The sequence below is a fragment of the Amblyraja radiata genome, chromosome 35 (assembly GCF_010909765.2).
Source record: "Amblyraja radiata isolate CabotCenter1 chromosome 35, sAmbRad1.1.pri, whole genome shotgun sequence".
NCBI lineage: Eukaryota > Metazoa > Chordata > Chondrichthyes > Rajiformes > Rajidae > Amblyraja > Amblyraja radiata.
In genome coordinates this window covers 9888329-9915550 of record NC_045990.1, presented here as the reverse complement: position 1 = coordinate 9915550, position 27222 = coordinate 9888329, and the positions used below count along the sequence as shown (strand labels likewise).

Sequence of the window (27222 nt, the reverse complement as noted above, 5' to 3'; positions counted from 1 at the left end):
TCCATGTGGCCATGTCCGTGCCTTAAGCAAATTGCAAAATCTCCATTCTCTACTCGGGTTAGATCTGGAATCTAAAATCACAGGGATGTCGGAAACTTACAATCGGAAGAGAAAATGTTGGAAAAGTTCAGCATGACAAGTAAGTGGGAAAGGCTTGGTAGAAATCATTAATTAACTCCCCAGAATATGCAAAAAAATCAACTCGGTCGATGGATTATGAATTATGGATACATATCAAGCGACCATGCTTTGTCTTAATTCTAGATTCGTGAATGTCGCTGTGCCGCCATCCATCCAACCATCCATCCATCCATCCATCCATCCATCCATCCATCCATCCATCCATCCATCCATCCATCCATCCATCCATCCATCCATCCATCCATCCATCCATCCATCCATCCATCCATCCATCCATCCATCCATCCATCCATCCATCCATCCATCCATCCATCCATCCATCCATCCATCCATCCATCCATCCATCCATCCATCCATCCATCCATCCGTCCATCCATCCGTCCATCCATCCATCCATCCATCCATGCATCCATCCATCCTTCCATCCTTCCATCCATCCATCCATCCATCCATCCATCCATCCATCCATCCATCCATCCATCCATCCATCCATCCATCCTTCCATCCATCCATCCATCCTTCAATCCATCCATCCATCCATCCATCCATCCATCCATCCATCCATCCATCCATCCATCCATCCATCCATCCATCCATCCATCCATCCATCCATCCATCCATCCGTCCATCCGTCCATCCGTCCATCCGTCCATCCATCCATCCATCCATCCATTCATCCATCCATCCATCCATCCATCCATGAACATGGTTTTACATCAGCCATCTACTTTAAGGTGGTGTCGAAGCTTCAAAGGTCGAGCTCCTGGCCCCATGTCAATGTTACTTTTCACCTGGGGTCAAACTGACCGTGAGTGTACACACTTGCACAGAGATCCGCATTAAACCCCCAGTCTAAGAACATGTCTAGGGCAGGTGTTGAGGTCAGAGTAATACCACTTGAACACAGAACCTAATAGCAGAAGTGTTTTTTCCAATGCCATCAATTCAGCGAAACCGATTTGGAATTTTGCAGAATTGAGCAGAAAAGTGGTTATGCAGCTTGAGGAACTATTTGAGCTCAGAATCATCATCTCTCTGACTACTTCTTAAAAGTTCAACACAGATCAGTCTGCCAGCCGAGAACATGGAAGGAATGGACATTTATGAAAATACCACTGTGAAGAATGGAGGCGAATCTGAGCCGGAAGGTCTGAATCCAGGTTTCATCACTATGGTTTATAATATATTCTAATGTTTCCTAGTTAACCTAGTTTTCCAATTCAAATGAATGAGCTTGAATTAAATACACTTCATCGTAACGAACGGGGGAGGCTAGAATTTAACTGCGGGGGTGGGGGGGGGGGGGGGGGGGGGGGGGCTAGAATTTAACTGGGGGGGGGGGAGAGATGGGCAGCGTGTTGAAGAAAAAGAGGAATGGATGAGTGAGTTTTGTTGATTCTTCCCATTTGAACTTAGCTTACAGAGCGAATGATCCTTTAGTCTGCAGATAGACACAGAATGCTTGAGTAACTCAGCGGGTCAGGCATCATCTATGGAGAAAAGGAATAGGTGATCTTTCGCGTCGAGATCCTTCTTCAGACTTCAGCTTTTCTCTGGTGTGTAACTTGCACCACCTCCACTCACTACTGTGGTCTATGCCCAGCTTGTTTTGCGTAAAGATTAGACAAAGGAAGATAAATATTTTTGTCCGTTGATAATTGTGTTGTTGACAATAGTCGTCGGCTCCGTTGGCCGTCGCCCAGTTTAAACCGGGACAAGGATTAGTATATTTTCCATTGGAGGAATCAATATTTTGCTTTCAGTGATTAGGTTCATTTGCACTTTGCAGAACATTGGCCCCGAAGAGCAGATACTGCTCGACAAAATCTACAACCCAAGATTATCTACACTCTCCTGGGTATCTGCGTCCTGGGGTCCGTTTCGTCACTTGTTCTTGCGATTGTACTGAGTAAGTTTAAACATTGACAACTGTTCTGTAATCTAAATCTAAAAATAAATATTCAAAATGGTCAGGCCGTATCCTGCACGGAGAAACATTGAATGTTTCAGATCTGAGATCATTCGTTGGGGGGGAGGGGAGGGGGGGGGGGGGGAGGAGGGGGGGGGGGGAGCAGTGAAATAGAAAGAACTTCTGTGATGCGCTAGAATACAGTCGCTACTACATCGACACTTAACCACCTTTGTCTCTGTATTTTGTTGCTGCATTTGCGTTCCACGGACGCTTGGGTTTTCCTACATACTCTTTTTTAATTTTTAGATTCCTAGTGTCTGTAGTTGTTATATTATTAGTTTCGAAAGCCAATTGAGGAATATACGTGGATCCGCAAGCATCAATTTGAGAAGCAACATTAATTCTTGATGAGCAACGCTGGTCGTGATACAAGCTTGAGGGTGTGTGTAGTCGGTAACTCAATAGCAAAGGCAATGTGCTTTATTTGAAAGCACGGTTCAATGTGCCGTTTTCTTCTCAGTTGCTCGTTATACTTTCCTTTCCGGATTTCCCATCACATAAGTGGTAGTATTCTAAGAAAAACATCCGACAACGCGACAGCTGCAGTATGGAACAAATTTGGAGCAGGTGAATTCGGAGAAGTGGAAAGTCCTGAACGTTTTTAATATATCCCGGACCTCTATCCCTGTTTATTGTTGCAACCAGAGATGTAGCGTGGAAGGAAGAGGAAGAAATGACATATCCTAACATATCCTAACATATCCTAACTGGTGGTCAACATAATTCCTGCAGAATCTCCCATTTCTTTCATTCCCCGCCTCGAATAATGGGCATCAAGGTACTCTAGATGTTTTGGGGGCAAATTATATCGAACGTGTGATATTCAAATCTTAGTTTCTATTTCAGTGGCACAGATGGGTGAAATGAAGGGGTCAGATGCTGACTTACGGATGGAAATTTCCCAATGGAAGAGCATTGGTGAGTGTAATAATCTAATTTGACAGATCTCTGTAATGTAGACATCAAATCTCGTCCATACTTTGTCAGAGATATGGACATCAATTTCTGTTATGATGACATCATGCCATCCAGGGTAATTCGTTGCTACCCTAATAACAAACCATGGATTACCAGCAGCGTGAAGGCCTTAGTAAATGAGAAGAAAAAGGCTTTCCGGGAGGGCGACAGGAATAAAATCAAAGAACTTCAAAAGGAACTGAAGGTGAGGATTAAGGAGGGGAAAGAAGCATATAGGCTCAAGTTAGAACGACAGCTGCAGCAAGATGGAGTGAAACAGGTATGGGCTGGAATGCGAAAGATCACGGGCATGAAGCAGAAGGGCGGTACACTGCCTGATGGCGAACAGAGTCTGGCTGATGATCTGAACAGATTTTCCAACAGATTTGACTGCCCCACACCACCCCAGCCTCCCCCACCTGGTCTGCTGACCATTGCTGCTTCCTCTCCACCTCCCCTCCCTCTCTCCAACACTCCTGAGATGTCACCTGCACGGAGTCCCCTCTTCCCACCTCCTACTCCACCAGCAGCCCCACCTATGACTCTTCATACTGCTCAGGTCAAGATGATGCTGGACAGACTGAAGCCAGGGAAAGCAGTGGGGCCCGATGACACCAGCCCAAGGCTACGGAAGACTTGCTCTTCAGAGCTGTGTGGTATTCTAACACACCTGTTCAACCTGAGCTTGCGTCTACAGAAGGTCCCAAGGCTGTGGAAAACATCTTGCCTGGCACCTGTCCCAAAGAAGACCCACCCCACTCACCACAATGACTACAGACCAGTAGCGCTCACCTCACATATTATGAAGACATTTGAGAGACTTGTCCTCTTCTACATCAGGACTAGTGTGTCAACTCAAATGGATCCTTTACAGTTTGCATATCAGCCCAACATCAGTGTCGATGATGCCCTCATTTACACGCTGCAGAGGGCGTACACACATCTGGACATCCCTGATGCATCTGTAAGGATTACATTCTTTGACTTCTCAAGCGCCTTTAACACAATTCAGCCCCGACTGCTAGGGGAGAAGATGGAGAAGATGAAGGTGGATCCATTACTGGTACTGTAGTGTTTGGATTACCTTTTCCTCAGACCACAGTACGTGCGCCTACAGAACAATGTCTCAAGCACCATCCTGAGCAGCACAGGGGCTCCACAAGGAACTGTGCTGGCTCCATTCCTGTTCACCATCTACACAGCGGATTTCCAATACAACACCAACAGCTGCTTTTTGCAGAAATTTTCAGATGACACAGCTGTTGTCGGCCTCATCAAAGGGGGCAACGAGGAGGAGTATAGAGATACAATAAACAACTTTGTGGAGTGGAGTGCACACAATAACCTCCATCTCAACACCACAAAAACGAAGGAGATAGTTGTGGATTTCAGGAGGGGGAGGAGGAGGAGTCAACCAACACCAATCACCATCAGGGGCACTGAGGTGGAGGTGGTCGCCAACCACAGGTACCTCGGTGTGCAGCTTGACAGTGAGCTGGACTGGAAGAGTCATATGGAGGCGGTGTACAGGAAGGGACAAAGTCGACTGTATTTCTTAAGGAGGCTAAGGTCATTCAACATCTGCCAACCCCTGCTGTGCAGTGTCTACCATTCAGTGGTGGCCAGTGCTCTGTTTTTTTGCTGTGGCCTGTTGGGGAGAAGGCGCCCGCATAGCGGACAAAAACAGACTGGACAAGCTGATCAGGAAGGCCGGCTCAGTGGTCGGGGCTGAGCAACTAACGGTCCAGCAGGTGGCAGAGGCCAGAACTCTGGACAAACTGGGTTCAATAATGACCAACCCCACTCACCCACTCCACGCCCTGAAGGTGATCAAGAACAGCACCTTCAGTCAGAGACTGATTGCACCAATGTGCAAAACAGAGAGATATAGGAATTCTTGTATACCAGCTGCTATAAGGTTTTACAATGCACAAAAATAACTTTGCACTTTTTTAGTATTCATTCATTGTATTTTAACTTATTAAGTATGGAAGTTATCTGAGGAAATGTGTGGTGTTATGTCTGTCTTGAAGCTGTTGTGGCACTGTAATTTCCTGTAAAGGATTATTAAAGGATCTATCTATCTATCTATCTATCTATCTATCTATCTATCTATCTATCTATCTATCTATCTATCTATCTATCTATCTATCTATCTATCTATCTATCTATCTATCTATCTATCTATCTATCTATCTATCTATCTATCTATCTATCTATCTATCTATCTATCTATCGTGATGCAGCGTGGAAATAAGCCCTTCGGCCCAACTTGCCCACGCCGGCCAACAGGTCCCATCTACACTAGTCCCACCTGCCTGTGTTTGGTCCATATCGCCTCCAAACCTGTCCTATCCATGTATCTGTCGAACTGTTTTTTGAACGTTGGGATAGCCAGACTCTGCCTCACAACTTCCCCTCATCCGTAATCCCCATCTATCCATCCACGACTGCCAATTCCCTTAATCCTCAATTGGTCAAATCGGAGTAATTTAGCAGGTTAGGCAGCATTTGTGGAAAAAACACCTAAGTGCCATTTCGAGTCCAGACCTCTTGAAGCAGCTTCTTACAAGCTGCGCCACCTGCTGGTTCCTTGACTGAACGGCAGTCCACTACAGCTCACATCTCTCGGATAACAGCGGCCACTGGCGACGACGATGATGAATAGCAGCTACTGGGCATTTGCTGATCATCTGATGTCCAGTCCCGGTTCACAGAGAAGCAGGTTATTCTGCTGTGCTTGGGCGATTTTCAAGAGTATAGATCATACTTTCAATGCTCGAGAGTGTGGGCCATACATTCTGAGGACAAGGAGTTTGATGTTCAAATGGATCCCACTTTGACTGTGTCTGTTCCATAACCCTCCGAATTTGTTGTACCTATTGACCTGTCGAGTGGTCTATTAAATGACGATATTGTAGCCGCCTCTCTCATTATTTTGGCAGCTCATTCCATGAATGTACGCACTGTGCGAACCCGTTATGCCTCGGGTCATTTTAAATCTTTCCTCTCTCACCTTAAACTTAGACTCCCTGTCAATGGACCGTGGCATTCCATGATTTATATGCCTTTTGTGATTTTATGAACGTGTACAAATTCACTCCCCAGTCCCCTACACCCCAGGGAATAACAGACTAGATTATTCAAACACTTCTGATACTCAAACCCTTCAGACCGGATAACATCTTCGTAAATTTAATTTTGAACTAATTAGAGTTGAATGGCATTCTCACTACGACAGGGTGACCACGATTGTACACAGTTCACTCTCCCGTGCCGCCCGTACATATAAAACCCGTAAACGTCAGGTGAACTCTGGAAGGAACGCGGAGTGACGGCGCAGGAACAGGGTCACGGAGAAAGGGGCTCCACGTAACCTAAACGTTCGCCACTCTTCAGTTACAGGAGACGTTGAGAAAGCAACCAGCTCTCTCTCCGACGTTCAGGCTGAGATCGCACTGCTGAGAGAGCGTAAGTATGGTGCTCGTCAGACGGACCGCATGTCACCAATGTAAAATATCTAAATAGTGCAGCTCAGTTCAGTTTAGTTTATGGTGACGATCTGGGCAAGTTTAGCAACGCGCCCCCCCCCCCCCCTACCCAACACACCCCATCCCAGATTCACAAGCAACTGAATTATCCGACCACAACTAGAGACAAGCCCTCAACTACTATCTCCGTCATTGTTGTCCCTCGGACTATCGTTGGTTCGATTGTATTCATGTGTTGTCCTTCCGCTGGCTGGTTAGCACGCACGACGGCTTTTCACTCTACCCCAGTCCACTAGCAATGTTACAAAATTTTGAGATTTAAAAAATCAAGTCTGCATTTTATCCCATCAGATAAAGCATAAAAATAAGTTTAATTCGACACCTAATTCACTTTCATATCTTTAGTATTAAAATAGTTATGGTCATTTTCATACTGAAATTAGCATATTGTTCCCTATTGCTTTTCCATTGACTTAACACAAACGCTATGATCGCGGACAGTCAAAAGCCCATAACTTTCTTAAAAATGAAGAGAACTGAATGAAAATGTCAGTTATTATAGATTAAAGCATTCTGAAACAAATATGAAACAATCTTACTTGAATGATCTGAAATTAAAGCATATTATTAGTTAGTTACCTAATTGTAGCTAATTACAAAATTCAATTACTAGCTCTAAACATCTATCCATTTCTTATGAAAAGGTTAACATTTTTAAATAGCCTAAGTGTCCAAATAACATTCACACAAGAATTCACAATTTAACATGATTTTTAAATCTCATTGTCATGAATTTATAGGCCAAATGGAAGGAATTTAGTGTTTAATTCCCGTTAATTAATGGCCATTTAAATCATCTTGCGAGTGAGATTTTGTGGAACGCGATTGTTTGGAACGTGGCGGTTGCGGTGAATTTAAACCCCATATCGGCAGGAAAAACACTGCCGGTTCGTATGGGGCTTTAATCACATTTTTTCCGATGAAATTTTGATTTAAGTAATCCTAAGAAGCAAGTTTATATGTAAAATAAACGACTTACCTTATGTTTTGTCCCCTACGTGAGATCCGTCCCGTTGTCGGCGTTGACAGCGTTAGAAGTAGATTTTTTAAATTTTACTCCAGCGATTAAATTGTCCAGCGGTTTTTTTTTTAACTTCCGAGAACGCAAGTCGGAACGATTTTTCAGCATCAGGTAGTAGCCCGAGAAAATAGGGCAATAGCCCAACTCTCCAAATTCCAAACTCCCAAGGCAGAGGGAGAGTAAGTATGGTGATCATTGAAATGAGAAGATGATTCAGAAATCAGAGGTGCAAAGTGACTTGGGACTTGGGAGTGCTTGTGCAGGATTCCCAAAAGATTAATTTTCACGTTAAATCGGTAGTAAAGAAGGCAATCACAATGTTGGCATTAATTTCGACGGGACTAGAATATAAAAACAAGGATGTAATCCAGAGGTACACAAAATTGAGGTTTGAGAGACGCAGGTCAGGCCACATTTGGAATATTCTGAGGAGTTTTGAGCTCTGTGCCTGAGGAAGGATATGTTAGCATTGGAGTCATTGAAATATTCCCGTCTGAAGCGGACTCCTCTGACATTTACCTCAATGTCTTCACAGATGGGCTTTCTTGTCCCGAGCAATGGACCAAGTTCAAGCAAAGTTGTTATCACTTTTCCTCAAGCACTAACACCTGGGTGGAGGCCCAAAGAATATGTGCATCAGCCGACGCCCACCTTGTTGTCATTAATAATGCTGAAGAACAGGTACGAGTTTGTCTGTGATCACACATGCAGACAACGTTCCCTGCTAAGTGATAGTTTCGATCCTCTACGAAGCGCTTTGGTATTCCCACTAGAAATTAAAGTAATGTTTGACCCGGACAGTTTGCGTTCACACGCGGGATAGTCTGAGCGCAATCACACACCACTTGTGTTTTCATGGAAGTATCACCTGTTTCTTTGTATCGCATGAAATAGCGGCAGATATCTGGATCTGGATCTGGATCTGGGTGTAATACGGCTGAAAAGCTCTAGGTGGATCATCACTCAGCACTATGATGGTGGGGGACGTGCTAGTCGAGATGGAGATGCTTTTGGAGTTGCATCTTTGTATGTGTTGATGTTTTGGAGATCTCTGATGCTGGCTGGTAGGGTATTCCAATCCCTTGCTGTCTTGAAGCAAAACGAGTTAGAAAGTGCTAATGAAGAGCCGTGCGGAATGATATAATGTCCAGGTTGCTAGCTTCTGGTTGACATGCCTATGGGTGCTTGGATTAACTGGATGTGTTCCTCCATCTTTACATCAATGGTGGTATTCTTGATCTTGTGGGATGTTGTCAGTCTGATGAACTTGCGATGAGTAGTAGGTGGATGAAGTTTAAGGTCCTTTATCATGCTGAAGACTGAGCTCTGCCACATGTAGTTGTTAGATATGAACATTGCTGCTCTGTATTGCTGGTATTCAAAGCACCAGGCTGAGCAACAAGGCACAGGAGGTAGGCACAGGAGGTAGCACCAGTAGCAGGGGTTTGGTGGGGAGGGTCTAGTTGTGTATGTGGTTGTGAGAGACCGGTTGTGGGCCGTATTCTCCAAATGCAGAAAGAGCAATCCGTACACGAGCACTGCCATAAAACACCTCGCCAAAGTCCTGTCTGATATTCAGGGCATCAGCTTTGTAACCAGGACATGGAAACATGGAAAATGCAAAACACATATCCCTCTCACCTTATATCTGCATTGCATTTGGCTAGTTGTTGATAAATAGACGAGCGTTATAGAGCAGGATAATTATTACACGGGGTTGTACATACAATTAATACAGTATTGTCACCAGCTATTGCTTCCACATGTACTGATATCCCTTTGTTTCCATGACAGAGCTTTTTGAAGAAAAGATTTAATGTCGGTCGGTGGATTGGCCTGAGTGATTCGGCCTCTGAAGGTGACTGGCGCTGGGTAGATGGAACCGATTATCAATCCACTGTAACGTGAGTTGCTCTCCGGTCGCACGTTCTGTTCAGTATCTGTGGTGTTGAATGTTGAAGAGAAAACACAATACTGTGTCAGAGCCTTATAATCCACCTGGTGGCCGACAACCCAATGGCATGAACAATGACCCTCAGTGACAATGCCTCTTCTTCTCCTTCTTAGGAAAATGAAACACTTCACCTTTCACTGTATAGACTTTCAGATGAGACAGCGATCCACCCATGCCATGCTTGTATCTTCTTAAAATTCCTTCGCGATTCTGAGCACACCTCATCCTTTTGTTCTGATCTTTAGTCAGAAGGTGGTGAATCTACGGGATTGTTTGCGACAGAAGGCTGTGGAGGTCAAGTCAATTGATATTGTTTTTTTTTTTTTTTTTTTTTTTTTTTTTTTTTTTTTTTAATTTTATTAGAAGTTAATACAATACAAAACAATACAGTGGCACCTAATTTTAGGTGCCAACTATGTCATACCGTAATCCATTCTATGTACAACCTCTAGTTTTATGTTATGAGTAGGCAAGACAAGAAAAAGAAAACAATAGAAAGGGGAAAGAGTGGAAAATAGATGGTAGAGAGTAGAAAAATGTGAAGTGTGGATATAAAAAATAAAAATAAAAAAATAAAATAAAAAAGAAAAGGTGGAAAGTAGAAATAGAAGAAAAGGCCCCTTAAAAGAGAATTTTTCAAATCTATATTCGGAGATGTAGATCTATCCACGTCATGAACTGAAATCAGCAATCCTTATGGTACCGCTGCATCACATGATTCCAAAAAGTCGATGAAAGGAGACCAACTCCTTAAGAATTGGTCATATTTATCTATTAGTCGGAGTCTCATTTCTTCAAGGCGTGCTATGTCCATCATATTCCTAATCCAATTGATATTGTTAAGGCAGATATAGATAGATTCTTGATTAGTACAGCTGTCAGAGGTCAATGGGAGAAGGCAGGAGAATGGGACTACGAGGGAGAGATAGATCTGCCATGATTAAATGCCAGCGTAGACTTGATGGGCCAAATGGACAAATTCTACTCCTATTCCTAATCACCTTGTGATCAAAGGCAGTGAAGGACAATCTATCAATTTCCGGGGCTAATCCATCCACAATAAATCTCAGGCTAATGACAATAGCAACTCCCAAAGCCTCGTCCTCTTTCGCCAGAACATGGATAGTAAGAGGAAAGGATCGCCACTAATTCCCTTATTCCCTTATCATGTATCTACACACTGTAAATGGCTCGATTGTAATAATGTACACTCCATCCTGTCTTGGAAATTCAATGCTGACTCTTTATGGTCATTGAATCGAAATGCTGAAATGGACCAGTGGGAATACCTTCAGCAGACGGAATTCACAATATCATCTAAACATTGATAAGACATGCAGGCCAGACTTCCGGTGGCTGCTATGAAGCAGTGAAGGCAGCTGCACTGAGCTCTCCTCCAGACAAATCGTGTTTAAAGTCGACTCCCATGCCAGGATCGAGTTAAAAAATCTTATCAGGTTTGCTGAACGTCGAGGGTACTGACTCCATCAAACGGTACCGGTGGATTTGGGATTTAAAACGATCTTATCGTAAAAACTGGATGAGAAAGAGAAGAGGTCAAAGAGGACCCAAGAAGACTACAATCAGTTTCCAGCTCCAAAAAGCTCTGGATGAGCTTGAAACCACCCCGGAACTCACTTTTGAAAGTTTGGAAGAGGAGCTGGAACCTCAACGACCTACAAGCGATATGGCTGCGAGAAGTGATACAAAGGAGAAAGAAATGAAAAGTTGGGAAGAAACGGTAAGAGCTAATATTCTTAAAGATATTACTAAAGATCGTCAGAAGCAATTTGCCAAAATGAATTCTACAATTCAGAACAACTTCTCCACTATGGAGGGCAATCTTTCTAAGAAAATTGATAATAGCTGCGGCGAAGTAAAAGAGCTTTATGTAGCCCTGAACCAGCAGTTTAAAGTTTGGAGTCCGGGACTGCGAAGGAATTGCAAAGTATGCAGAAAGATTATAACAATAAACATGACACCCTGCTGAAGCAATTAACAGACACGGAAAAATTGATGGAAGAGATGGAGGGTGAAATGGAACAGATGAGCCAAGAAATACAAGGGCTGAAAAAACAACACGATACGAATTGGGAGCTAACGAACAAACTGAATGAGAAATGTCAAGATTTAGAGGCCAGGTCAAGGAGGCAAAATTTGAGAATAGTAGGAGTTAAAGAGGGTGCTGAACACGGCCTTCAAATGCGTGATTTTATTACTAATCTACTTAAAGATGTTTTCAAACTTCCAGAAAAACCAAAGATAGATCTGGCTCAACGAGTGGGTCGCTTCCAAAAACATGATAATGCTAAACCAAGGCAAATTATTGTAAAGTTCCTGGATATTTCAACTTTGGAAACTCTATTAAAGAAGATAACCTATGGAGAAAATCTTACATTTGCTGATAATATCGTAAGATTCTACAAGGATTATCCTCGGGAAATTCTGGCAAAAAGACGCGAGTTTAAAAGGGCAAGCAGTATTTTATATGGACATTCTGAAGTTCGTTACGGCGTGATTTATCCAGCGAAAATGCTAATTACGTTTAATGGTAAGCAACGCTCATTCATGGACCCGGACTCTGCTTGCAAATACGCCCAGGAGATTTTAAACAAAATTCAAGGAGGAACAGAATAATAGACATTTTCTGTGGAACTTTGTTTTTTTCCTGTTTCAATTAAGACACTAGAACGCTTCAGACGGTTACCAGACAGGTTTATCTGGCAAGAATGTGTTGTTCAATAACAGAGGCCGAATTAAACTTCTGAACTGAAAGCACAGATGGAAGCTCAACGTCGCAAGCTCGTCACCAAACCCTTCAGCACGGAGAACTATGAGACCGTCTCCTTTTGAAATGGCCATGATCTGAGGCATTTGTTCCACACTATATGACCTATTATTTATACATATAACTAACTAACTAATTAACCACTTACACGCAATAAACTCAACTAACGTTGGGATTTAAAACGATCTTATCGTAAAAACTGGATGAGAAAGAGAAGAGGTCAGAGAGGGCCCAAGAAGACTACAATCAGTTTCCAGCTCCAAAAAGCTCTGGATGAGCTTGAAACCACCCCGGAACTCACTTTTGAAAGTTTGGAAGAGGAGCTGGAACCTCAACAACCTACAAGCGATATGGCTGCGAGAAGTGATACAAAGGAGAAAGAAATGAAAAGCTGGGAAGAAACGGTAAGAGCTAATATTCTTAAAGATATTACTAAAGATCTTCAGAAGCAATTTGCCAAAATGAATTCTACAATTCAGAACAACTTCTCCACTATGGAGGGCAATCTTTCTAAGAAAATTGATAATAGCTGCGGCGAAGTAAAAGAGCTTTATGTAGCCCTGAACCAGCAGTTTAAAGATTTGGAGCCCGGGACTGCGAAGGAATTGCAAAGTATGCAGAAAGATAATAACAATAAACATGACACCCTGCTGAAGCAATTAACAGACACGGAAAATTTGATGAAAGAGATGGAGGGTGAAATGGAACAGATGAGCCAAGAAATACAAGGGCTGAAAAAACAACACGATACGAATTGGGAGCTAACGAACAAACTGAATGAGAAATGTCAAGATTTAGAGGCCAGGTCAAGGAGGCAAAATTTGAGAATAGTAGGAGTTAAAGAGGGTGCTGAACACGGCCTTCAAATGCGTGATTTTATTACTAATCTACTTAAAGATGTTTTCAAACTTCCAGAAAAACCAAAGATAGATCTGGCTCATCGAGTGGGTCGCTTCCAAAAACATGATAATGCTAAACCAAGGCAAATTATTGTAAAGTTCCTGGATATTTCAACTTTGGAAACTCTATTAAAGAAGATAACCTATGGAGAAAATCTTACATTTGCTGATAATATCGTAAGATTCTACAGGGATTATCCTCGGGAAATTCTGGCAAAAAGACGCGAGTTTAAAAGGGCAAGCAGTATTTTGTATGGACATAATGAAGTTCGTTACGGCGTGATTTATCCAGCGAAAATGCTAATTACGTTTAATGGTAAGCAACGCTCATTCATGGACCCGGACTCTGCTTGCAAATACGCCCAGGAGATTTTAAACAAAATTCAAGGAGGAACAGAATAATAGACATTTTCTGTGGAACTTTGTTTTTTTTCTGTTTCAATTAAGACACTAGAACGCTTCAGACGGCTACCAGACAGGCTTATCTGGCAAGAATGTGTTGTTCAATAACAGAGGCCGAATTAAACTTCTGAACTGAAAGCACAGATGGAAGCTCAACGTCGCAAGCTCGTCACCAAACACTTCAGCACGGAGAACTATGAGACCGTCTCCTTTTGAAATGGCCATGATATGAGGCATTTGTTCCACACTATATGACCTATTATTTATACATATAACTAACTAACTAATTAACCACTTACACGCAATAAACTCAACTAACGTTAAAGGCGTAATGTACTATACTAACACGACTAACTATATAGCAGGAAGGATGGGGTAGGTTAGACATATATTTTAAATACTAAATACTAATTATGAATTAACTAACATACAGGTAAATGAAAAGTGTAATTATTGACGAGGTACTTTAACCCATAATTGCTTTTATTTTAATCCAAATCTTCTACCTTCCCTTTTATTTTATTCTATTTTAAACTGTTCAGCGATTAATTGACCTGATATGATAATTTTGGTAACAATTAGAGGGAACCGACTAACGATGGGTCAAATTCTAATAGGGGTATAAGGTCCAGTGCATAATCTCATCGACGGAGGTCAATTTAAAAACAAACCTAGCTACCTTAGGTAGCTTTTTTGTAATTTATCGCTTATTTGATAAATTACACTCACTTTTTTTGTTTATTCACAATTATATGTTTTATAACTTAATAATTTTTATGTACACTTTATTTTATGTTTTTCTCTTTCCCTTAATTAGGTTTAATAGTGTCAGGAGATGTAAAACTACTGTAGAAATTATGAAGGACAACTCTGGATTCGGGATTCCGAGTTACTTGGCTGCATCACATGAATCATACAGTCTGGTAATAATAGCCAATGCAAGATAATAGTCGAATAAATATCGGAGGTCTCACCTTCTGTAGTTGGAACATCAGAGGTGCGAATGAGCCAATTAAGAGGGGTAACATTTTGGCACATTTAAAATCATTAAATATGGATATTGCTTTCCTACAAGAGACACATTTGAAACAACAAACTCAGATCAGATTAAGGGCAAATTGGATAGGTCAAACCTATTATTCCTCATTCACCTCTAAAGCAAGAGGCACGGCCATTATAATTCGGAAGGGTATACCTTTTAAATTAAAGAAATACATATCTGATAAAGAGGGAAGATATGTTATAGTCACGGGAGAAATTTATAATACACCATTAACTTTGATAAATATTTACGCGCCTAATTTTGATAACCCACAATTTTTTAGGAAAATAATAGATTTAATCGCAGAGCATAATTATCAAAATATAATAATGGGGGGAGATTTTAACTGTGTTATAGACCCATACTTAGATAAATCAATAAAGCTAGGAACGCGTCTTGTTAAAACTAAGACCTGTGAATTTTTAAATACATATAAAAAATAATAACATAGCTGATGTTTGGAGAATAGCAAATCCAAGTGGTAGGGAATACTCATTTTATTCATCAGTTCACAAAACTTATTCGCGAATTGACTATTTCTTATTGGACACAAAATTAATCCCGTATACGAATAAACCATCATATCATAATAGTATTATTTCTGATCATTCACCATTGACTTTTATAGTTAAAATTGAAGGAATGCCGAGTATAAAACCTTTTTGGAGATTCAATGTACACGTATTAAATAACCCACAGTGTTATGAGTATATAAAAGAGCAAATAAATTTTTTTTCGAAATAAATGACACGCCAGGTATTTCTGCACCGCTATTATGGGAAACCTTTAAGGCATATATTCGCGGTGTCATAATTTCTTACCAAAGTTTTAAAAATAAGGAAAATAAAAGAGAACTTCAGCGGATAGAACAGAAAATAAAATTACTAGAACTGGACAATGCAATTGACCCAACCATAAATAAACATAATAAGATAACTTTATTGAAATATAAAGTCAATAGAATACTATCGGCTAGAGTAATAAGATTATTCCAAATTACAAAACAAGCACACTTCGAATTTGGGGATAAGCCACATAAACTACTTGCGAGGCAACTGAAGCAACGAGAAAATGAAAAAACTATTACTAAAATTAAATCGGATAAGGGTGAGTTTTTAACACGGCCTAAGGATATTAATAAGCGGTTTGCCCAATTTTATCATAATTTATATACTTCTAAAATAAATACAGATGTAAGTAAAATTACAAATTTTCTAGTTAATTGCAAGCTTACAAAATTGGATAGTTTAGAACAAGAGCAATTAGGAGCACGGATTACTAGTGAAGAAATAAAACAAATAATAAACTCACTGAAAAATGGGAAGACCCCAGGACCAGACGGTTTTAGTAATGAATTTTATAAAAGATTTCAGGAGTCAATTGTACCAAGATTATTCAAATTATACACGCAGCCTTATACTGAAAATAAACTACCAGAAACCCTAGCAGAAGCAATAATAACACTTATACCAAAAAAAGATAAAGATTTAGATGAACCGGGTTCTTATAGAGCTATTTCACTTCTAAATACGGATCAGAAAATTTTAGCAAAGATTCTAGCTAGAAGGCTAAATAATTATATTAATAATTTAATAAATATGGATCAAATGGGATTTATACCCAAAAGACAATCATTTAATAATTTGAAAAGGCTTTTCAATATAATGTACTCTCATAATGAGGATAACGAAGATATTTCAGTTGTCACGCTGGATGCGGAGAAGGCATTTGATCAAGTAGAATGGCAGTATTTATACAAGGCACTCCAAAAATTTAATATGGGAGAGAATTTTATTAGATGGGTTAAACTACTTTACGATAGACCTACGGCAAGAATACTAACTAACAATACGCTATCTCCAAAATTTTACTTATCAAGGGGTAATAGACAATGGTGTGCCTTATCACCATTGCTATTTGCCCTTATGATAGAACCGTTGGCCGAAAAGATTAGAAATCACCCGAATATTCACGGATATAACACTAAGGACTCTAAGAATAAAATTTCACTATATGCTAATGATATCCTTTTATATATTACTAATACACAAACGAGTATACCCACATTATTAACACTAATTGAGGAACTCGGCTCTTTTTCAGGATATAGAATAAATTGGAATAAAAGCGAAATTATGTCTTTAAAACCACAGGATTCGAGACACTTACTAAAATTCCCCTTCAAAATTGCAACAGAAAAATTCAAGTATCTGGGTATTCAAATTACGAGAAGACACAAATCATTATTTAGTGCCAATTTTATACCACTATTAAATAAACTGAATTATATGATTAACTTTTGGAAAACGCTCCCGCTCTCATTGATAGGTAGAATTAACGCTATAAAAATGACTTTCCTACCACAATTAATAAATTTGTTTCAAGCGATCCCAATATATATTCCAAAATATTTTTTCAAAAAATTAGATTCCACTATCACTAATTTTATATGGGACTACAGAACACATAGAATTAAACGAAAGCATTTGTGCAAATCTAAAGAAGATGGGGGTTTATCATTACCTAACTTTATGTATTACTACTGGGCAGTGCATATTAAGAACGTAATGTAACCATATAACCATATAACCATATAACAATTACAGCACGGAAACAGGCCATCTCGACCCTTCTAGTCCGTGCCGAAAACATAATCTCCCCTAGTCCCATCTACCTGCGCTCAGACCATAACCCTCCATTCCTTTCCCATCCATATAACTATCCAATTTATTTTTAAATGATAAAAACGAACCTGCCTCCACCACCTTCACTGGAAGCTCATTCCACACAGCTACCACTCTCTGAGTAAAGAAGTTCCCCCTCATGTTACCCCTAAACTTCAGTCCCTTAATTCTCAAGTCATGTCCCCTTGTTTGAATCTTCCCTACTCTCAGTGGGAAAAGCTTTTCCACGTCAACTCTGTCTATCCCTCTCATCATTTAAAAAACCTCTATCAAGTCCCCCCTTAACCTTCTGCGCTCCAAAGAATTAAGCCCTAGCTTGTTCAACCTTTCTCTGTAACTTAGTTGCTGAAACCCAGGCACCATTCTAGTAAATCTCCTCTGTACTCTCTCTATTTTGTTGACATCCTTCCTATAATTAGGTGACCAAAATTGTACACCATACTCCAGAATTGGCCTCACCAATGCCTTGTACAATTTTAACATTACATCCCAACTTCTATACTCAATGCTCTGATTTATAAAGGCCAGCACACCAAAAGCTTTCTTTACCACCCTATCTACATGAGATTCCACTTTCAGGGAACTGTGCACAGTTATTCCCAGATCCCTCTGTTCACCTACATTCTTCAATTCCCTACCATTTACCATGTACGTCCTATTTTGATTTGTCCTGCCAAGATGTAGCACCTCACACTTATCAATAATAATGTACTGGCTGGATAGTTCCACTCAGCAGTTGGAGTGGATAAGAATGGAGAAAGAGCAGTGCTATCCGCACGATATAGGAACGATCCTGCTCTCACCGATAAAATTGGATAGTATAATATATAAGAAGAACCCAATTATTCACAATATAATAAGAATTTGGAAACAAATAAAAGTATCCTTGAAATTAAATAATTTGTCAGTACTGACCCCACTATTGAACAACCCCGCATTCAAACATTCTCTCATCGATAACACATATCAACAATGGGATAGACTGGGGATTAGGAAAGTAGGGGATATGTATGAATTGGGCAAACTGTTATCATTTCAACAATTAAAATTTAAATTTTAATTGAAGGATAATCAATATTTTAAATATATACAGGTATGTGACTTTATGAAGAAATATACACACAGGTTTCAAACTATATTTTTAGACCCTTTAGAAGAAGCAATGAATATTAAGGCTGATTCACAAAAATTAATATCATACTTTTATAATAATATATTAAATAGAGAATCACCCTCAACAGAAGCACTAAGGGAAGATTGGGAACATGAGCTAATGATAAAGATCTCGAAGGATAGATAGGAAAAGTATTTGATGAATACACATAACTGTTCTGTTGATGCAAGACATAATTTAATTCAATTCAAATTATTACATAGACAATATTATTCAAAAACGAGGTTGAATAAATGTTATCCAAACGTCTCTCCCAGATGCGATAAATGTTTGTTTCAAAACGCTAATATAACACATTCATTTGTAGGATGTACAAAGTTGATTAAATTTTGGAGTGATATATTTGATATATTTACAAAGCTTTTCAAGTCAAGAATAGAACCCAAAATGGAATGGATTATATTTGGAATAGTAGGAGAAGATACCAATTTAAATAAACACCAAAATGTTTTTTTTAATTATGGGTTAATAATTGGAAATAAATTGATACTTAAATTTTGGAAAAATATAACCATACCAACTGTTAAAATGTGGATTAGGAATATGATGGACATAGCACGCCTTGAAGAAATGAGACTCCGACTAATAGATAAATATGACCAATTCTTAAGGAGTTGGTCTCCTTTCATCGACTTTTTGGAATCATGTGATGCAGCGGTACCATAAGAATTGCTGATTTCAGTTTATGACGTGGATAGATCTACATCTCCGAATATAGATTTTAAAAATTCTCTTTTAAGGGGCCTTCTCTTCTATTTCTATTTACCACTTTTTCTTTTTTTTTTATATACACACTTCACGTTTTTCTACTCTCTACCATCTATTTTTCCACTTTTTCCCCTTTCTATTGTTTTCTTTTTCTTGTCTTTCTTACTTCCTTCTCATAACATAAAACTAGAGGTTGTACATAGAATGGATTACGGTATGACATAGTTGGCACCTAAAATTAGGTGCCACTGTACTGTTTTGTACTGTATTAACTTCTAATAAAATAAACAAAAACAAAAAAACAAAAAAAAAGAAATGCAGGCCATGCTAGCAGCATCACAGGCTGTTAAGATTGAAGTAGGAATCCTTGTAACATTTATATTTTCCATGTTCTATTTTATTATAGGTTTTGGGATAAGGGAGAACCCAATGATGCGAACAATGGGGAAGACTGTGGGGAAATCAATGGTGTTGGACAATGGAATGATCAACCGTGTGAAAATAAACAGAAGTGGATCTGTGAGAAACCAGCACAGTGCTGTTCTCCTTAAATTCGAGGTTCGTGCAAAATGTGCAATGAACCGGCTTGGCAATGTTGAACATGTCACAGGAATGTGATAGCAGTGTAGGAGGCCATTCTAAATAGTGGTCTTTGCTGACATTTTGCAATTTTCGACCAACGCCACTAGCGGTGAAAATAGGACTCCCCCCCCCCACACACACACACACACACAAACACACACACACACTTGTTCCGTAGCTGTAACTGAACCTCTGTAGGTTAAGCTGATTTATTTTCTATTCTCTGGCATGGAATAGATTTGAAAACATTATTCTTATAATACTTCCACAGGAACATCATCTCGTTAGACAGTCCTCTATATCTAACCTCGCCTTTCTCAACCCCCCCCCCCCCCCCCCCCACACACACACACACACACACACACACACACACACACACACACACACACACACACACACACACACACACACACACTTCCCAATTCCTCCCTGTCTCAGGAACTATATATCTATATGATTTGTAACTATGGGATTGTTCTTTAGATCTGAAAGTTTATAAACCTCTGGAACGTGTGTTTCTCTTTATTTTGCACCGCTAAGCTGATTCTTAATACAAAATAAACATATAGAGCTGGTCTGGTTTAGAGCTGTTGTGTGGGAAGAAGGGTTTCGGTCCAAAACGTTGCCTATTTCCTTCGCTCCATAGATGCTGCTGCACCTGCTGAGTTTCTCCAGCATGTTTGTCTACCTATAGAGCTGGTTGTCGGGCTCCCGTTGTAAAGCGCCTTGAGTATTAGAAAGGCGCTATATAAATCCCATCCATTATTATTATTACTATTATTATTATTTGGAATCGGATAGTGCGGAAGTTTGGAGCCTAATGTTAATTTGCATTGCACAAGCAGCTTGTCCTAAAACACGAGGTATTGCAGATTCTGGAAACTTCAATAAAAACAATGTGTGGGATTAATTCGCCGTATGTGTGTGTGTGTATGCCGGGGAGGTGGGGGGCGCGGGGAGGGGGGTGGGGGTGGGGGGGGGGGGGGGGGGGGGGGGGGGGGGAGGGAGGTGGTGGGGGGTTGGGGGGGGGCGGCGTTTCGCGCCTGACCCTGGCATTGGAGATGACTGAGTACATACAGGTCGCTGTTGGAATGGGAAGCACAATTGAAATGTCATCCAACACGGAGCTCGGCATCACTATACTTCCAACAGCGAGTAACTGCTCTTCATATCGGATGTCTGGCCAGCATTTGGTATCACTGACACAGCGGAGGCCACACCGGGAGCACCGAATGGGGAATGTAGTATTCGAGGTTGGAGATGGTACTCGTGAATCTTTGCTCCACCTGGAAAGGCAGTTATTACCCTAGATGGCGGGGAAGAATCATTGTCAGAACAGGTGTTGCCCCTCCCGCACTGATAATGTGAACTGTGAGGGGCGGAGGAGTGGCTGCAGAGGGATCGTGACGTCACGGGCGGAATGGTCCCTGACGGAAGCGGAAATGTCGGGGGTTGGATGATGCTGGAGGTGGAATGTCATTGTAAATGGCGAATATGGCGAAGATGCAGGAACATGGCCCTTCCCTCTATTCATATCCACACCTTATTTAAAATACATTTGCAGGAGGGGATAGACCGTCAGCCCAGAGACATTAGGTTAGACGAACTAGGTACCAATGTCTGACGATGGGAGTGTGCAGGGGATCATCTGTAATGGACGGAATTGGGAGTCTGCCGGGTACCACCCGCTGCGTGTAGACCTTGGGGACCCCCCAAGTGGCCATAAAATGGTTGCTAAATAGGTGATTAAGATACCACTTAAATCCACCACCATGATGTGCTCATTGTCATGCCTATATCAACAACACAAACGGCGGACGTTTTTCCCGCTGCAAAAAGGTTCGCCAGACCCCCCACAAAGAGCCTAAAAAAATGGGCTAGCATATAGACGAGCAAGGTAGCGCTCAACAATAATGCCAAATGAACAAGTTGAGTTCATAGAGTACAAAATGGCTTACGTCAGGCAAATAGTCCGCTGCACTACAGGTACCAGATACCCCAAAAATGGACCTGCTGTCCAACTAGGCTAGCCTACATATTGTGGGTACCAGATAAAACCAAGTTTAAATGATCTATCGCACCTTGTGGGATATAACATGACCTATGACAGAACTATTATCCGCTGCCTTGGGTCTATCAGACCCTTGGGCCCATCTAGGCTAGTCTAGATATTAAAGGTACCAGCTAAAACCAGGTTTAGATGATCAATCACGGGCTAGGAAATACAAAATCATCCATGCCAGAATAATAATCCATTGCCTTGGTCCTACCAGACGCCCCAAATAGTCCCTTAATTGCCCAACTGGGGGGAGTTGAGGATCTGATCGGCACAAGGCATTCCCCAAGGTGTATATGATCATTTAAAGCAAATATTTAGCCCGATGGCAAACATGTGGTCCAAAATTGTCACTTTGGTCCCAAGCTCATTTGTATAAAGCCCAATGTATTTTAAAGTTTATTATTAATATCCTTGTGTAAGGAATGATTCATTAAAGAAATACAGACTCAAATGTTAACCCGACCCCTAAGGAAATGTTATTTCGTTATGTTACATAGTTACATTAAACCTTTAAATTCGAAAGATATTAACTCCAAATTGTGTAGCAATAGTGGGAAGATGCCCAATAAGATGTTCTCTAAACTTATTTGTGTGAAACGCTGTTATTAATAATCATTATTGTCGTGTGTTCATCGGTGAATCTAGTTTCCATTACCTGCACCATGCCCTACTGGTTCACTGTTGAATAACTTTGTACTCTCAGGTAATGGTGGATTTCCCCGGAATTAACCAGCCGCCTAAGAGAGGAATTTCTCCCCAGCTCGGACCTCAGTGCCCAATGTACATCCTGAAGTTGGCGCCCATTTCCACATCCCCGCCGGTGCAAAGAACCTCTCAGCCCCAATCCTTTCCGGGTCGCATTTTGTCATCTCTAACTCCTCCAAACCCCATTGGGCACGGGTCCCTCTTGCTTTACCTCATCACAGGACCCAGGCTCAGAGTGGATGTCCATGTGCTGAATGTGATCCACACTGCCCCATGGCCAGTTAATCCCTTTGCAGGCTCGGAGACCTAAACCACACAGAGGGCCCGGGGTTGCCATCTCTCCTCTTGGGATTTAATGTGAGCGCTGGTTCTCTCTGGGAAGAGCCGGCGGCTGAGACACGAATTGCTCTCTGGTGCTGGATTTCAGAAAGAGCCACGAACCCCGCTGAGCATGAAACTCAGATCATGTCAGTTACAGGAAGCATCTCTCTTGACCTCTGCGACTATTGACCAGAACAACACTGAGCCAAACACACGTAGTCAAACAAAGTCCTTTATTGAGCATTAGGGTTAACAGAGACACGCTGGCAGAGAATGGCGCTTATCAGTGGTTTATACAATTTACAGACTCCTCAGGTGAGAGGGCCGTTCATTTCACGGCCCCCAAGGCCCCGTTGTCTCCTGAATACCTGGGCCAGTGGGGGGCAGGGAGGGAATGACTACTGCGACTGTAGGGGTAAGGAGCAAGATGTTGTGCGGGTGGGGGAAGACTTTGGAGATGCGCTGATCCTATCAGAGGTGTGGCTTCTGTTAGAGATTTTGTGAGCGCATTGTTTTCAACTTGCTACCGTGTCGGTGACAGAAAATGAAGCATGTTCACTCATAGAAGCCCAGTTAAAGTTGCTGCATGCCGAATAACATATTTAATTGAGCTTTGCACAGACAAGCGGCGGGATGAAGGAAGTGACCATCTTAAATGCGAGTGTAACGCTGACAACTGGTCCATTAGGTAATTCAGTAGTAATTCAGCGGGCCATGCAGCATCTCTGAAGGACATGGATTGGCGACGTTTCGGATCGTGGCTCTTATTCAGACATTTCTGCATTCCCTATTCCGACATGACTGTCCTCTTGATTCAATTTTACTGATTGTACGCCTTGGTTGTCACCTTCCCTTCAGCTAACAATGATCTATTCTACATACTCCTTGACCATCGTCCCCTTTGATCTCTCGTTCACACCATACGCTTCCTTATCTCTGTGTCTCCCTCTCCCCTGACTCTCAGTCTGAAAAATGCGTCGACCCGAAACGTCACCCATTCCTTCTATCCTTACTCCGGCATTCTGTGTCTATCTTCGGTGTAAACCGACATCTGCAGTTCCTTCCTACATATTTCTGCATGCAGGATTTTCAATGCCGTGTTATGATAATGAAGCAAAACGGAATCTCAGCAGTGGACTTTAAAGTGGGTGCAGCGGGGAAAGGAAGGAAGGGAGGGGGACCGCGGCCGACGCAGTCAAGTGGCCAATCTCAGCTAATGATCGCACACCTGATACACATGTGCTGGACATTTACAGCCGGACGCACTGTCCGCTTTGTCCCCTCTATAACACCAATGGAAAGATCACTGCGCTGGTTTTTCACAGATGACGGGGTGCTTGGAATTACATGGCCAATCGTGCCATGATCCATCATTAGAGACCACTGCGCAGTCTTCGTCGTGATCCTTGTGACCATTTGGTTGACCATCCGCCCAAAACCTGAGGGAGGAAGAAGATATATGAATGGGCCGTTGGATAATTGAGGAATGGATCAGTTCTATAACAACCTTTGCCGTGGGTTGTACAGACGGCTGGGTTGAACATTTAATACAGGCAATGTCACCTTATTCAGTACCGGAAAGATGGAAACTCTTTGAGTGTTTCTGCAGGGACCACCATTCCTTTCTGAAGCGGCTATCATCTCGCTCCAAGACACTGGCGTGTCTCCTTTTACCTCTCGCTCCCGACATTCCACTAATATGTGTTCATTGAGTCATAGAGTGATACAGAGTGGAAACGGACACTTCGGCCTAACTTGCCCTCACCGACCAACATGCCCCAGCTACACTAGTCCCATCTGCCCGGGTTTGGTCCATATGTCTCTAAACCTGTCCCGTCCATGTACAAGCCCCGCGATGGGGTTTTTAACTCACCACACGAAGGTCTTTTATATTAGGAAGTGTTTTTTTATATTAGGAAGTCCCTGTCTCAACTACGTGCTCTGGTAGATTGTTCCTTACATCCACCACTATTGGTGTGAAAATTTTACCCCTCAGATCCTATTAAATCTTTCACCTTCAAATTAAACATATGTCCTCTGGTGCTCGATTCCCCTACTCTTGCCAAGAGACTGTGCGTCTACCCGATCTATTCCTCTCATGATTTTATACAATTCTATAAAGTCACCGCTCATCCTCCTCCGCTCCAAGGAATAGAGTCCCAGACTACTCAACCTCTCCTCATAGCTCAGACCCGCCAGGACTGGCAACATCCTCGTAAATCTTCTCCGTGCTCTCTCCAGTTTGACAACATCTATCTCCAGAGATACTGCCCGGCCAGCTGAGTTACTCCAACATGGTGCCCAGAACTGAACACAACACTCTATATGTGGCCTCGCCAACGTCTTATACAACTGCTCCACAGTCTTCTGTGGCAAAGAATTCCACAGATTCACCACCATCTGACTAAATACATTCTGAAGGAATGTCCTTTAATTCTGAGGCTACGACCTCTAGTCCTAGACTCTCCCAGGAATGGAATCATCCTCTCCACATCTATCCCCTATTCGGTAAGTTTCAATGAGGTCCCTCCTCATCCTTCTAAACTGCAGCGAGTACAGGCCCAGTGCCATCAAACGCTCGACATATGTTGCAGTTGTATAAGACGTTGGTGAGGCCGCAGTTAGAGTGTTGTGTTCAGTTCTGTGCGGCATGTTGGAGTAACTCAGCAGGCTGGGCAGTACCTCTGGAGATAGATGTTGACAAACTGGAGAGGGCACGGAGAAGTTTTACGAGGATGTTGCCAGGACTGGCTGGTCTGAGCTATGGGGAGAGGTTGAGGAGTCACTTGAAATTAGAAATTCATTGTTCTTGCCATTGGGTTGTTGGCCACCAGGTGGATTATCAGGTTTTGACACAGTATTGTGTTTTCTCCTCAACATTCAACACCACAGATATTGAACACAACGTGCGACCGGAGAGAAACTCACGTTATAGTGGAATTATAATCGGTTCCATCTACCCAGCGCCAGTCACCTTCAGAGGCCGAATCACTCAGGGCAATCCACCGACGGACACTGATTTTTTTCTTCAAAAATCCCTGTCATGGAAACGAAAGGATGTCAGTATATGTGGGAACAATAGCTGGTGACAGTACTGTATTACTTGTAGCTACAACCCCGTGTAATAATTATCCTGCTCTATAACGCTCGATTATTTATTAACAACTAGAAAAATGAAACGCAGATATAGGGTGAGATGGATATGTGTTTTGCATTTTCCATATTTGCATGTCCTTGCTCTTTCTGCATTTGGAGGTGAACTCCTATATCACGGCCCACAAACGGTCTCAAACAACCACACACACAACGAGGCCCTCCCCACCAAACCCCTGCTCCTGCTATTATATCATTCCGCACGGCTCTTCATTAGCACTTTCTAACTCGTTTTGCTTCAAGACAGCAAGGGATTGGAATACCCTACCAGCCAACATCAGAGATCTCCAAAACATCAACTCCATAATCTCCAAAATCTCAACAGAGTCCGGGAGTCGTTACAGAGGGAGGAGCGACCTTCGTGTGGTGAGTTTAAAAAACCCATCGCGGGGCTTGTCTCAACAGAGGCCCAGGAGCCGTTACAGAGGGAGGAGCGACCTTCGTGTGGTGAGTTAAAAACCCCATCGCGGGGCTTGTCTCAACAGAGGCCCAGGAGCCGTTACAGAGGGAGGAGCGACCTTCGTGTGGTGAGTTAAAAACCCCATCGCGGGGCTTGTCTCAACAGAGGCCCAGGAGCCGTTACAGAGGGAGGACTATCAAAATCTGCAACGTTCCATTCTCAGATCACACTTCAAATTAAGGGGGCTGGTGGACGCCTCTGATTGGTCGAACGGACTAGAGGAAGCAGCCGTTACAGTACTAGAGGAAGCAGCTGATTGGCTTGTATCCCGGGTAAGGCTTTATTGTATTCGGTTAAGGGGGAGAATGAGGGCCAGGGCAGTTTACTGTTCTGGATGTCAGATGTGGGAGGTCATGGAGTCGGAGTGCCCTCCAGACGTCCACATCTGCGCCAGGTGCGTCGAGATGGGGCTCCTAAGGGACCGTGTTAGGAACCTGGAACAGCAACTCGATGACCTCTGTCTGCTCAGGGAGAGCGAGGAGGTCATAGATAGGAGTTACAGGGAGGTGGTCACTCCAAGACCACGGGAGACAGATGTTGTATATATGGACTTCAGTAAGGCCTTTGACAAGGTTCCTCATGGAAGGTTGGTTAAGAAGGTTCAATGGTTGGGTATTAATGGTGGAGTAGCAAGATGGATTCAACAGTG

The 27222-nt window shown here is 42.0% G+C and overlaps 3 protein-coding genes across 3 annotated transcripts in view; all 3 read left to right on the top strand.

The window, feature by feature from the left end:
* The window catches only part of LOC116966134 (hepatic lectin-like), a 335697-nt gene that overhangs the window by 64838 nt on the left and 243637 nt on the right, over nt 1–27222 (top strand). The window lies entirely within an intron of this gene.
* Nucleotides 1–27222, top strand: part of LOC116966131 (hepatic lectin-like) — a 227156-nt gene that overhangs the window by 20164 nt on the left and 179770 nt on the right. The window lies entirely within an intron of this gene.
* On the top strand, nt 1206–19919 carry LOC116966133 (C-type lectin domain family 17, member A-like). Its single transcript, XM_033012324.1, has 7 exons — nt 1206–1301; nt 1931–2050; nt 2960–3031; nt 6470–6541; nt 8178–8323; nt 9437–9546; nt 19700–19919. Exons 1-7 carry the CDS (start codon nt 1226–1228, stop codon nt 19842–19844), a joined length of 741 nt encoding a protein of 246 aa, XP_032868215.1. The 5' UTR covers nt 1206–1225; the 3' UTR covers nt 19845–19919.

Excerpts from the sequence above, each read along its gene's own strand:
- LOC116966133 (XM_033012324.1), top strand. The coding sequence starts at position 1,226 with ATGGAAGGAATGGACATTTATGAAAATACCACTGTGAAGAATGGAGGC. Across the intron at positions 3,032-6,469 it reads TTCCCAATGGAAGAGCATTG|TTACAGGAGACGTTGAGAAA; the intron begins GTGAGTGTAATA and ends GCCACTCTTCAG. Across the intron at positions 9,547-19,699 it reads GATTATCAATCCACTGTAAC|GTTTTGGGATAAGGGAGAAC; the intron begins GTGAGTTGCTCT and ends ATTTTATTATAG.